The 13617-nt window shown below is 40.4% G+C and overlaps 1 protein-coding gene across 3 annotated transcripts in view; it reads left to right on the top strand.

Annotated features, from left to right (window-relative positions):
• LOC128689422 (transmembrane channel-like protein 7) overlaps window positions 1-13617 on the top strand; it is a 44562-nt gene that overhangs the window by 22752 nt on the left and 8193 nt on the right. For 2 of the 3 annotated variants that reach the window (XM_070086310.1, XM_053777678.2), the window contains 2 exons: window positions 1695-1946; window positions 11314-12641. In XM_070086310.1, coding sequence (XP_069942411.1) covers window positions 1695-1946; window positions 11314-12641 — 1580 coding nt within the window. The remainder of the gene's footprint in view (window positions 1-1694; window positions 1947-11313; window positions 12642-13617) is intronic. The other variant, XM_070086311.1, reaches the window with a different exon arrangement.

Raw genomic sequence — 13617 nt, 5'->3', positions numbered from 1 at the left:
AAAATATCTACCTGGATGAGGACTAACAAACTTACACTAAACATTGACAAAACCTACTTCATTCAGTTTGGTAACAGAGCTACAGATGTCCCTCTTAACATAATGATAAACGGATCACCTATCACAAAGCTAACAGAGGGAAAATTCTTAGGAATCCACCTTGATAATAGACTCAAATTTCATACACATATACAACAAATTTCTAAGAAAATTTCCAAGATTGTAGGCATACTATTGAAGATACGGTACTATGCTCCACAGTCAGCCCTCCTGGCCCTATATCACTCTCTTATTTACCCCTATCTCACCTATGGAATTTGTGCATGGGGCTCAACAACAATTAACCATCTCAGACCACTAATTACCCAACAAAAGGCTGCAGTTAGAATGATAACAAATTCTCACTACAGGCAGCACACTCCACCAATATTCAATACACTAAACCTACTCACCATACAAAACATCCATACTTATTACTGCACCTATTACATACATAGAACACTTTGATGTTCCTCGTGTCCATCTCACACTATGCAAAAACTCAATGCACATAAAAGGCCCTAAAATCTGGAATTCATTACCTGTAAATATAAAAGAAACACTACCTGTTTATAAATTCAAGTCTCTTCTCAAAGATCACTTACTCACCCAAAACCAAATAAATACTGAATAACTGAACCTTATAAATTGTATATCTTAAATGTTTCTCACAATTATATCACATAAATGTTAAACCTAAAACCCAATCTAACTTTATTATTTTTTAAATACACTACCTAACAGAATACTCCATACGACTGAATGTACAACAATGCATGCAACCATATGACCTGTCTTTGTAATACTCACTTGTGCTTTATAGTAATCTGTTTACATTAATGTTTTATCACTGATTTCATCATTGCTTAGTTAATCTTAAGTTAATTTTAAGCCAGCCCGTAATGCTATGCATAGTATAAGTGGCTTTGGCATGCTGCTCTTATCTGTATTTTTTTGTACCTCTGTATGTGTGCTCAAATTGGTTGATCAGGCGCTGATCCACCAGGAGGCCTGGTCACAGACCGGGCCGCGGGGGCGTTGACCCCCGAAACTCTCTCCAGGTAAACTCCAGGTAAAAGATTGAAGGTGATCAAAAGTGACATTCTCTTATTATTGCAAGAACCAAAATACCTAGTTGATTATTTGTTGCTGTTGTAATACTAGTGGTGTTGCTCTTGTATCCTAGGTATTGAATCTGAAGCTGTGTACTATATTTTTGCCTCCCTAATCCTGTTTTTCTTGCATTTGTGTTGCTTGTACTGTGCTCTAGTTGTGTAATTCGTGTAAATGACACTGAAGGTTTACAACTTTTTCCTTTGTTGTTTGTAAATTACATTTTTCTAGGGTCCTAAAGTCCATTGTATAAGCAATATTCTGGTTAAATATAGTAAAACTATATTTAATTAGAATGTTTTCTCAAGCTTCAGCAAGTCTTGAGAAAACTCAACACACCAAAATGTTGTCTCAGTAAAAACTTGGTCTACAATTTCAGTCTTTGTCTTCATGCTTGTCGCAAATGAACTATTTCATTCTGCCAAATGACACGCTGTTTTTCTATTATTGAGCGAGACACGTGTGATATGGCTTTCAGGCTTGTTAATTATTCTTCCATGAATGCTTGAGAGGTACACTTCAGGGTATGTCCCTCACTTCAGCCATGGCATCGAGTGCTCAAACGCATCGAAGGCAAGTTTGGCACTAGTGTGGTGGCAGTCTTCAACTTCCTGCGAAACATGATACAACTCAACATGTTGCTGGCGCTGCTCCTGCTAGGAGGAGTGGTAGTACCCTCAGTGCTGTGGGCCAGCAGCAACAGTAACCAGGATTACACCTGGGAGGCACCAAAGAACACGTCTGATGGAAATTGTATGTGCTCTGCTCCTACACTCACTGATAACAACACAGCGGTAAGGACTATTCTTTTTACAGTTAGTTTGATGCCGAATAAAGTTTTGGATCACTTGATCTTTCGAGGGGGTTATCATGATGCTGGTGGAAAATTTCTGATTCAAAGAACCGAAAATACCCTTCTCCTTCATTGGATCAAACGTGATTACCTCCCATTTCCTATGCACTGTTTTACCCCTGTGGTTGTTTAATATATTTATAGATGGGGTTGTAAGAGAAGTAAATGCGAGGGTCTTGGCAAGAGGCGTGGAGTTAAAAGATAAAGAATCACACATAAAGTGGGAGTTGTCACAGTTGCTCTTTGCTGATGACACTGTGCTCTTGGGAGATTCTGAAGAGAAGTTGCAGAGATTGGTGGATGAATTTGGTAGGGTGTGCAAAAGAAGAAAATTAAAAGTGAATACAGGAAAGAGTAAGGTTATGAGGATAACAAAAAGATTAGGTGATGAAAGATTGGATATCAGATTGGAGGGAGAGAGTATGGAGGAGGTGAATGTATTCAGATATTTGGGAGTGGACGTGTCAGCGGATGGGTCTATGAAAGATGAGGTGAATCATAGAATTGATGAGGGGAAAAGGGTGAGTGGTGCACTTAGGAGTCTGTGGAGACAAAGAACTTTGTCCTTGGAGGCAAAGAGGGGAATGTATGAGAGTATAGTTTTACCAACGCTCTTATATGGGTGTGAAGCATGGGTGATGAATGTTGCAGTGAGGAGAAGGCTGGAGGCAGTGGAGATGTCATGTCTGAGGGCAATGTGTGGTGTGAATATAATGCAGAGAATTCGTAGTTTGGAAGTTAGGAGGAGGTGCGGGATTACCAAAACTGTTGTCCAGAGGGCTGAGGAAGGGTTGTTGAGGTGGTTCGGACATGTAGAGAGAATGGAGCAAAACGGAGTGACTTCAAGAGTGTATCAGTCTGTAGTGGAAGGAAGGCGGGGTAAGGGTCGGCCTAGGAAAGGTTGGAGGGAAGGGGTAAAGGAGGTTTTGTGTGCGAGGGGCTTGGACTTTCAGCGGGCATGCGTGAGCATGTTTGATAGGAGTGAATGGAGACAAATGGTTTTTAATACTTGACGTGCTGTTGGAGTGTGAGCAAAGTAACATTTATGAAGGGGTTCAGGGAAACCGGCAGGCCGGACTTGAGTCCTGGAGATGGGAAGTACAGTGCCTGCACTCTGAAGGAGGGGTGTTAATGTTGCAGTTTAAAAACTGTAGTGTAAAGCACCCTTCTGGCAAGACAGTGATGGAGTGAATGATGGTGAAAGTTTTTCTTTTTCGGGCCACCCTGCCTTGGTGGGAATCGGCCAGTATGATAATAAAAAAAAAATAATTAGATCACTGAAGAATCACTTCTTTTCCCCTTTCCTCCCCTAAGGAAAGCATATGAAAGTTGTGCAAATTTTTGTTGTGGTGATGCCATATATTTTATACCAAAACTTACCTAACCATACTAAAATTTGCATATTATTATTATTATTATTATTATTATAATTGAGGCAAGTGCTCAACTCAAAAGGTCAGACAACCTTACATTGTATACAACCTATCAAAGAATTTATAATTAGTCAGCTGTTTCCCTTGGGGAGGCAGTCAAACTTCAGAGCCTAAGCAGTTCACTAAAATAATACAATGTCTAGAAGCCTAGAATTATTATAATTGTATATCAACTACTGCACTAGTGAAAAAATACTTTAAACTGTTTTGAATGGAATAAAAAATGGCAAGAAATGTTTATAAGAGGTAATATTAAAAATGAGAAAGAACCAAGCCTTACTAAGACTTTTTTTTTATTTTTTTATTAACACATTGGCAATTTCCCACCAAGGCAGGGTGGCCCGAAAGAGAAAAACTTTCACCATCATTCACTCCATCACTGTCTTGCCAGAGGCGTACTTATGCTACAGTTATAAAACTGCAACATTAGCACCCTTCCTTCAGAGTGCAGACACTGTACTTCTTATCTCCAGGACTCAAGTCCAGCCTGCTGGTTTCCCTGAATCCCTTCATAAATGTTACATTACTCACACTCCAACAGCACATCACATCCAAAAAATCATTTATCTCCATTTGCTTCTATCTAACACATTCACACATGCTTGCTGGAAGTCCAAGCCCCTCACACACAAAACCTCCTTTACCCCATCCCTCCAACCTTTCCTAGACTGACCCCTACCCCACCTTCCCTCCATGACAGATTTACACACTCGAGGTCATTGTATTTCGTTCCATCCTCTCTGCATGTCTGAACCGCCTCAGTAACCCCTCCTCAGCCATCTGGATGATAGTTTTGGCAATCCTGCACCTCCTCCTAATCTTACTAAGATGTATCTGTTGTATGTAGCATTCATCTTACAAAGTCATTCATTTTAAAAAGCTTTCACCTAACTCTTACAGAGTAATTTTTATGTATGAAAGAAGTATTTTTATATTATCACACTGGCCGATTCCCACCAAGGCAGGGTGGCCCGAAAAAGAAAAACTTTCACCATCATTCACTGTCTTGCCAGAAGGGTGCTTTACACTACAGTTTTTAAACTGCAACATTAACACCCCTCCTTCAGAGTGCAGGCACTGTACTTCCCATCTCCAGGACTCAAGTCCGGCCTGCCGGTTTCCCTGAATCCCTTCATAAATGTTACTTTGCTCACACTCCAACAGCACGTCAAGTATTAAAAACCATTTGTCTCTATTCACTCCTATCAAACACGCTCATGCATGCCTGCTGGAAGTCCAAGCCCCTCGCACACAAAACCTCCTTTACCCCCTCCCTCCAACCTTTCCTAGGCCGACCCCTACCCCGCCTTTCTTCCACTACAGACTGATACACTCTTGAAGTCATTCTGTTTCGCTCCATTCTCTCTACATGTCCGAACCACCTCAACAACCCTTCCTCAGCCCTCTGGACAACAGTTTTGGTAATCCCGCACCTCCTCCTAACTTCCAAACTACGAATTCTCTGCATTATATTCACACCACACATTGCCCTCAGACATGACATCTCCACTGCCTCCAGCCTTCTCCTCGCTGCAACATTCATCACCCACGCTTCACACCCATATAAGAGCGTTGGTAAAACTATACTCTCATACATTCCCCTCTTTGCCTCCAAGGACAAAGTTCTTTGTCTCCACAGACTCCTAAGTGCACCACTCACTCTTTTTCCCTCATCAATTCTATGATTCACCTCATCTTTCATAGACCCATCCGCTGACACGTCCACTCCCAAATATCTGAATACGTTCACCTCCTCCATACTCTCTCCCTCCAATCTGATATTCAATCTTTCATCACCTAATCTTTTTGTTATCCTCATAACCTTACTCTTTCCTGTATTCACCTTTAATTTTCTTCTTTTGCACACCCTACCAAATTCATCCACCAATCTCTGCAATGTCTCTTCAGAATCTCCCAAGAGCACAGTGTCATCAGCAAAGAGCAGCTGTGACAACTCCCACTTTGTGTGTGATTCTTTATCTTTTAACTCCACGCCTCTTGCCAAGACCCTCGCATTTACTTCTCTTACAACCCCATCTATAAATATATTAAACAACCACGGTGACATCACACATCCTTGTCTAAGGCCTACTTTTACTGGGAAAAAATTTCCCTCTTTCCTACATACTCTAACTTGAGCCTCACTATCCTCGTAAAAACTCTTCACTGCTTTCAGTAACCTACCTCCTACACCATACACTTGCAACATCTGCCACATTGCCCCCCTATCCACCCTGTCATATGCCTTTTCCAAATCCATAAATGCCACCAAGACCTCTTTAGCCTTATCTAAATACTGTTCACTTATATGTTTCACTGTAAACACCTGGTCCACACACCCCCTACCTTTCCTAAAGCCTCCTTGTTCATCTGCTATCCTATTCTCCGTCTTACTCTTAATTCTTTCAATTATAACTCTACCATACACTTTACCAGGTACACTCAACAGACTTATCCCCCTATAATTTTTGCACTCTCTTTTATCCCCTTTGCCTTTATACAAAGGAACTATGCATGCTCTCTGCCAATCCCTAGGTACCTTACCCTCTTCCATACATTTATTAAATAATTGCACCAACCACTCCAAAACTATATCCCCACCTGCTTTTAACATTTCTATCTTTATCCCATCAATCCCGGCTGCCTTACCCCCTTTCATTTTACCTACTGCCTCACGAACTTCCCCCACACTCACAACTGGCTCTTCCTCACTCCTACAAGATGTTATTCCTCCTTGCCCTATACACGAAATCACAGCTTCCCTATTTTCATCAACATTTAACAATTCCTCAAAATATTCCCTCCATCTTCCCAATACCTCTAACTCTCCATTTAATAACTCTCCTCTCCTATTTTTAACTGACAAATCCATTTGTTCTCTAGGCTTTCTTAACTTGTTAATCTCACTCCAAAACTTTTTCTTATTTTCAACAAAATTTGTTGATAACATCTCACCCACTCTCTCATTTGCTCTCTTTTTACATTGCTTCACCACTCTCTTAACCTCTCTCTTTTTCTCCATATACTCTTCCCTCCTTGCATCACTTCTACTTTGTAAAAACTTCTCATATGCTAACTTTTTCTCCCTTACTACTCTCTTTACATCATCATTCCACCAATCGCTCCTCTTCCCTCCTGCACCCACTTTCCTGTAACCACAAACTTCTGCTGAACACTCTAACACTACATTTTTAATCCTATCCCATACCTCTTCGACCCCATTGCCTATGGTCTCATCAGCCCATCTATCCTCCAATAGCTGTTTATATCTTACCCTAACTGCCTCCTCTTTTAGTTTATAAACCTTCACCTCTCTCTTCCCTGATGCTTCTATTCTCCTTGTATCCCATCTACCTTTTACTCTCAGTGTAGCTACAACTAGAAAGTGATCTGATATATCAGTGGCCCCTCTATAGACATGTACATCCTGAAGTCTACTCAACAGTCTTTTATCTACCAATACATAATCCAACAAACTACTGTCATTTCGCCCTACATCATATCTTGTATACTTATTTATCCTCTTTTTCTTAAAATATGTATTACCTATAACTAAACCCCTTTCTATACAAAGTTCAATCAAAGGGCTCCCATTATCATTTACACCTGGCACTCCAAACTTACCTACCACACCCTCTCTAAAAGTTTCTCCTACTTTAGCATTCAGGTCCCCTACCACAATTACTCTCTCACTTGGTTCAAAGGCTCCTATACATTCACTTAACATCTCCCAAAATCTCTCTCTCTCCTCTGCATTCCTCTCTTCTCCAGGTGCATACACGCTTATTATGACCCACTTCTCGCATCCAACCTTTACTTTAATCCACATAATTCTTGAATTTACACATTCATATTCTCTTTTCTCCTTCCATAACTGATCATTTAACATTACTGCTACCCCTTCCTTTGCTCTAACTCTCTCAGATACTCCAGATTTAATCCCATTTATTTCCCCCCACTGAAACTCTCCTACCCCCTTCAGCTTTGTTTCGCTTAGAGCCAGGACATCCAACTTCTTTTCATTCATAACATCAGCAATCATCTGTTTCTTGTCATCCGCACTACATCCACGCACATTTAAGCATCCCAGTTTTATAAAGTTTTTCTTCTCTTTTTTTAGTAAATGTATACAGGAGAAGGGGTTACTAGCCCATTGCTCCCGGCATTTTAGTCGCCTCATACGACACGCATGGCTTACGGAGGAAAGATTCTTTTCCACTTCCCCATGGACAATAGAAGAAATAAAAAAGAACAAGAGCTATTTAGAAAAAGGAGAAAAACCTAGATGTATGTATATATATATATGCATGTGTGTGTCTGTGAAGTGTGACCAAAGTGTAAGTAGGAGTAGCAAGATATCCCTGTTATCTAGCGTGTTTATGAGACAGAAAAAGAAACCAGCAATCCTACCATCATGCAAACAGTTACAGGTTTTTGTTTCACAGTCATCTGGCAGGACGGTAGTACTTCCCTGGGTGGTTGCTGTCTACCAACCTACTACCTACTAATAGATAATACATACTCTAATATACATTAGTCTGTACAGAAATCATCATTCATACAAGAAAATGTTAATTTCACAGAAGATAAATAATTACCTTGGAAAAAAGTAGTCTTAGTCCTTTAAAAGTGCTGAATGACTTGTATGGGCTTTGATTGTTTAGCACTTTCCAGGAATGTAATATTAATTAGGCATATAAAAGAATTAGTCTCATAATCAGAACAGTCTTAAAAATTAGCATCAGAAATCGCTAGTCTTACAAAAATAAATTTTACAAAAAATCATTACATTAAACATTCTTATAAAGAAACATCGATACCATGCCTAACCCTTCTAGGGTAGGGTAGGTGCCTGAGCCCGAGCCTTTAGCTCATAAGACTGTCATTCCCATTAGCCCCCTTGGGGCGGGGATGGCGGACCAGAGAGGCCTAGCTTGTGGCTAGGCCTGGGGACAGTTAGTCCCAAAGATGAGGAGGTATTTGTGCCTCCTCCCATGGGAGACTTAGGTCTCAGACACTCCCTAAAGAGGGAGCCAAGGCCGGGCCACCACTTGGAAAAGGCCTGGGCCGGGAGAATACCGGCTAATCTTTAATAATAATTATAAAGAAATCTTGTGAGGAAAAATATTTCTTGCAAGCCCACATACATATTAGTCACACTAGTCTCCTCCATGAAGGGGGTGCTGAATCTTGCCAAAACTATACAGTACATTTGTAGTTTGTTGCTTGCCTACAGTGTCCCCCCCTACAAGGAATTCTTTCTCTTCCTCTTGAAGGAAGGGGCTACTGCATGAATAAGTAAGTTTATTCAGTAATACACAAATACAGTTACATAGATTATCATACACAGCAGCATATGTGTAGTGACCCTAGGATAATCCAAAAAAATCAGTGACTTATTTCCATTGGGGTCCTTTTAATACCTTTGAGGTGGTTTGGACATGTAGAGAGAATGGAGCGAAACAGAATGACTTCAAGAGTGTATCAGTCTGTAGTGGAAGGAAGGCGGGGTAGGGGTCGGCCTAGGAAAGGTTGGAGGGAGGGGGTAAAGGAGGTTTTGTGTGCGAGGGGCTTGGACTTCCAGCAGGCATGCGTGAGCGTGTTTGATAGGAGTGAATGGAGACAAATGGTTTTTAATACTTGACGTGCTGTTGGAGTGTGAGCAAAGTAACATTTATGAAGGGGTTCAGGGAAACCGGCAGGCCGGACTTGAGTCCTGGAGATGGGAAGTACAGTGCCTGCACTCTGAAGGAGGGGTGTAAATGTTGCAGTTTAAAAACTGTAGTGTAAAGCACCCTTCTGGCAAGACAGTGATGGAGTGAATGATGGTGAAAGTTTTTCTTTTTCGGGCCACCCTGCCTTGGTGGGAATCGGCCAGTGTGATAATAAAATAAATATACTATAAAGGATATAATATTATATTATAAAGGATATATACTAGGAATAAGGTAAAAATAGTTATTTACATTTACATGAGTGTTAGCTAAAAAAATAAAAAATCTTTTTTCTCCCTTTTTGTTGCTACATTCATTAGGCACCTTTTGGCTTTCTTCTTGAACTGGTTCATGCTATGACTGGCTTTGCATGTGCAGGCAATCTGTTCCATTCCTTTATTGCTGTACAATAAAAGGTGTTTGAATAATTGCATGCTGCTTGAATATTCGAACATAGGGCATTAATATAGAAAATTAATTAATCATAATACTGGTTTAAGAATTCTGAACAAAAGTCACTATAGTCAAGCAACAAGAAGTTGAAAAAGTAGGGGACTAGGAAGGAATTTCTCCAAATAGTGTTGAGGAAAATTCTTATCACAGCTGGTAGCTTATGTGGGTGCTGGGACTAATAAAGATAAAGATGTTTATTTTGACAAATTACATGGTTATACAGAGGAATGTAATAGCTGGGTATACATGCCAAAAGCCCCTTTGTATGCAGAGCATTTTGGACAAACTTAGATGAGTTACAGTGAGTACAGTAGAATTGTATATTCTGTCAGGTGATTCTACATGATTTTGATAAGTCTAGCAGAGACTTATTACACTATTGAATTAGTTAATAAAGATTACAGTATTACAATTTAACAATTTAAAACAATTTACAATATGATGTGTTACAGTTTAGTACCATTTAAAACAACGAAATTTGGTATTACATCATAATTTCAAGGTAGTAAGTGGTTGAGCATTCATCAGCACATTATGAGTAGCTTTTGAGAAACTGGTAGTGATTAGGTATGGTACACAATTCCACCCATGGTATGGCAACTCGCTGAGTTGCCATACCAAGGGTGGAATTGTGTACCCATAGAGAGGATGTTAATGCTAGAAAAATGGGAGGTTCAATAATGAATCAAAATTGGCCACCCCAACTGATAATAGCAATTTCAAACTTTGGGAAAAAGTCACGAGTCCCACATACCTCCATGCAAGCCTAAAATCTGAATTAAGCCTAGTGGCTAAAGCTCCTGCTTCACACATGGAGGGCCAGGGTTCGATTCCTGGCGGGTGGAAACATTTCGACGCGTTTCCTTACACCTGTTGTCCTGCTCTCCTAGCAGCAAATAGGTACCTGGGTGTTAGTTGACTGATGTGGGTCGCATCCTGGGGGACAAGATTGAGGACCCCAATGGAAATAAGTTAGAGAGTCCTCGATGACGCACTGACTTTCTTGGGTTATCCAGAGTGGCTAACCCTTGGGGGTTAAAAATTCGAACGAAATCTTATCTGCTCTGTATGGGGCTAACCCCAGAACTTAAGTATGGTGCACAAAAACAAAAACAGTATACAGCCTCTCCTCACTTAGCAACTTACTCGTTTACCGATGACTCAGACTTACGACGGGCTCTCTGACCAGTATACATACCTAAATACATAATGTATATTAGAGCTGATTTACTCAATTCTGTTTATTACAATATATGGTACAATGCTGTATAAACATTTAAAAATATACCAGCAGAAATGCTATAAATGCTGCAAATGTAACATTAAAACAATATTAAAGATGGTTGACACAAACCCACTACCATTATAGTGTGCTCCTCATTTAGCGACGAATTCATTTACTGACGTGGTTTTAAGAACAGAACTCCATCGTTAAGTGAGGAGAGGCTGTACAGTATTCTATTTTTTTTTTTAAGCATTCATGAAAAATGGCAAAACTAAGTAACAGATTTATTTTCATTATCTACTTATGTTTCACTTATACTTTATCACACTTAGTTTAAGTTTTCATTTAAGAGGAAGCTAAAAATTCATAGAGCAAGGTTGTAAGCTTTAAGTTATTGTATTTCTGTCTATATATATAGTATGTCTGTTTTAATCACAGAATTTGCTTATTCTTAGTCTCTCACCAATATTTTATTCTCTTCAGGCACAAGAATGCAACAAAAACTACACAGACTATATAGACAAAGTGATACAGAATAGACAGAATGTTGCAGAAATACAAGATTTTCTCCAGGGAACTGGCATCCTGGAGTGGACAGTGTTGTTTGCAGGCTACTACCCAGCTTATGTTGACCACAGTAGCTATGTGATTGGCTTAGCTTACATTCTCACCATCCTAGCTGTTTACCTCATTTCTCTAGTTTATGTTGTGTACTTCACTGCCAGATTCCTTCGCCAGTTCATGGGGTCCTCGAGTAAATATTCCATGTTGTATTCCAGCATAATCTTTGCTGGTTGGGATTTTACTGTGAGTGAGTCTGAGGCAGCTCGGATCCAGCATACACTTTTTATTTGTGATGTAAAGGCAGCTTTTGATGATGAGGAATTCCTAAGGAAGAAGAAAAAACGCACACGAAAGAATCTAGCTACACTTTATTTCACTCGTGCTCTCATTAACTTAGTAATTTTAGTCCTGATTGTAGGAGGCTGGACAGCCATTTACTTCCTTGTGGATAAGCTTCAAAAGTCTGGGAACACCTCAACGGAAAATGTTTCTCAACATTTTTTGTGGCAGTATGCACCAACTATGACAGTGGCAGCACTCGACACTGTTTATCCATTAATATTTAAATCTGTAGTAACATATGAACATTATAGAGGTCGCACCGAGCTCCTGATTACCCTTGTCCGGTGTGTCCTTATCAGACTAATGTCTTTGGCCATTCTTGTCATCACAAATTTAACATTAATTTCCCAACATTCGAATGTATGTGATCCTACAGTCAATGAATATATTTGCTGGGAGACTCGCCTTGGTCAACAGGTGTACTCTGTTCTAGTTCTGGATGTTCTAATTAAGGTTTTCATGACTTTTGTGGTAAATGTAGCAAGATGCAAACTAGGTCGCTTTGATTATGCAATATGCAAAAGAGTTAGCAGATTAGAGTTTGATGTGTCAGATCATACATTGGATATTGTGTCCATTCAGTCCATCTGCTGGTTAGGTATCTTGCATGCCCCACTCATGGCACTTCTGTGTTTTTTCTGCTTCTGTATACTTTTTGGCCTCAAACTGTTTACAGTATCATGGACGTGTGTGCCACCATCCAGGCTGTTCAGGGCTTCACGTTCTTCCGCAATGTTCATGACCATCCTCTCACTTACCTTCTTTGTATGTATAATACCTAATGGGCTAGCTTTGCTCATTTTCACCCCCTCCAAGGCTTGCTCACCATTTCGAGGCTTGGGCTACGGATGGCAGATCCTCACTTATTATATCTGCAATATGGACAATTCAGACTCTTGGATCAGGTAAGGATACATCATGAATACTTTAAAAATCATTTATACCTTAGATTTTTTATTTGCTATAAGACTGATAATTCTCAAGACATTTATTTATGTATAATCAATACTTCGGTGCCAAATCAATTCCCATCATCTGGATTCAGTTTCTGGAACATCAATAAACATTTTTTTTTTTATTATCACACTGGCCGATTCCCACCAAGGCAGGGTGGCCCGAAAAAGAAAAACTTTCACCATCATTCACTCCATCACTGTCTTGCCAGAAGGGTGCTTTACACTACAGTTTTTAAACTGCAACATTAACACCCCTCCTTCAGAGTGCAGGCACTGTACTTCCCATCTCCAGGACTCAAGTCCGGCCTGCCGGTTTCCCTGAATCCCTTCATAAATGTTACTTTGCTCACACTCCAACAGCACGTCAAGTATTAAAAACCATTTGTCTCCATTCACTCCTATCAAACATGCTCAGGCATGCCTGCTGGAAGTCCAAGCCCCTCGCACACAAAACCTCCTTTACCCCTTCCCTCCAATCCTTCCTAGGCCGACCCCTACCCCGCCTTCCTTCCACTACAGACTGATACACTCTTGAAGTCATTCTGTTTCGCTCCATTCTCTCTACATGTCCGAACCACCTCAACAACCCTTCCTCAGCCCTCTGGACAACAGTTTTGGTAATCCCGCACCTCCTCCTAACTTCCAAACTACGAATTCTCTGCATTATATTCACACCACACATTGCCCTCAGACACGACATCTCCACTGCCTCCAGCCTTCTCCTCGCTGCAACATTCATCACCCACGCTTCACACCCATATAAGAGCGTTGGTAAAACTATACTCTCATACATTCCCCTCTTTGCCTCCAAGGACAAAGTTCTTTGTCTCCACAGACTCCTAAGTGCACCACTCACTCTTTTTCCCTCATCAATTCTATGATTCACCTCATCTTTCATAGACCCATCCGCTGACACGTCCACTCC

This window comes from Cherax quadricarinatus, chromosome 18 (assembly GCF_038502225.1).
Source record: "Cherax quadricarinatus isolate ZL_2023a chromosome 18, ASM3850222v1, whole genome shotgun sequence".
In the NCBI taxonomy this organism is placed as follows: domain Eukaryota; kingdom Metazoa; phylum Arthropoda; class Malacostraca; order Decapoda; family Parastacidae; genus Cherax; species Cherax quadricarinatus.
Note: the sequence above shows the minus strand (reverse complement) of the source record. Positions and strands in the feature narration are given on the sequence as shown.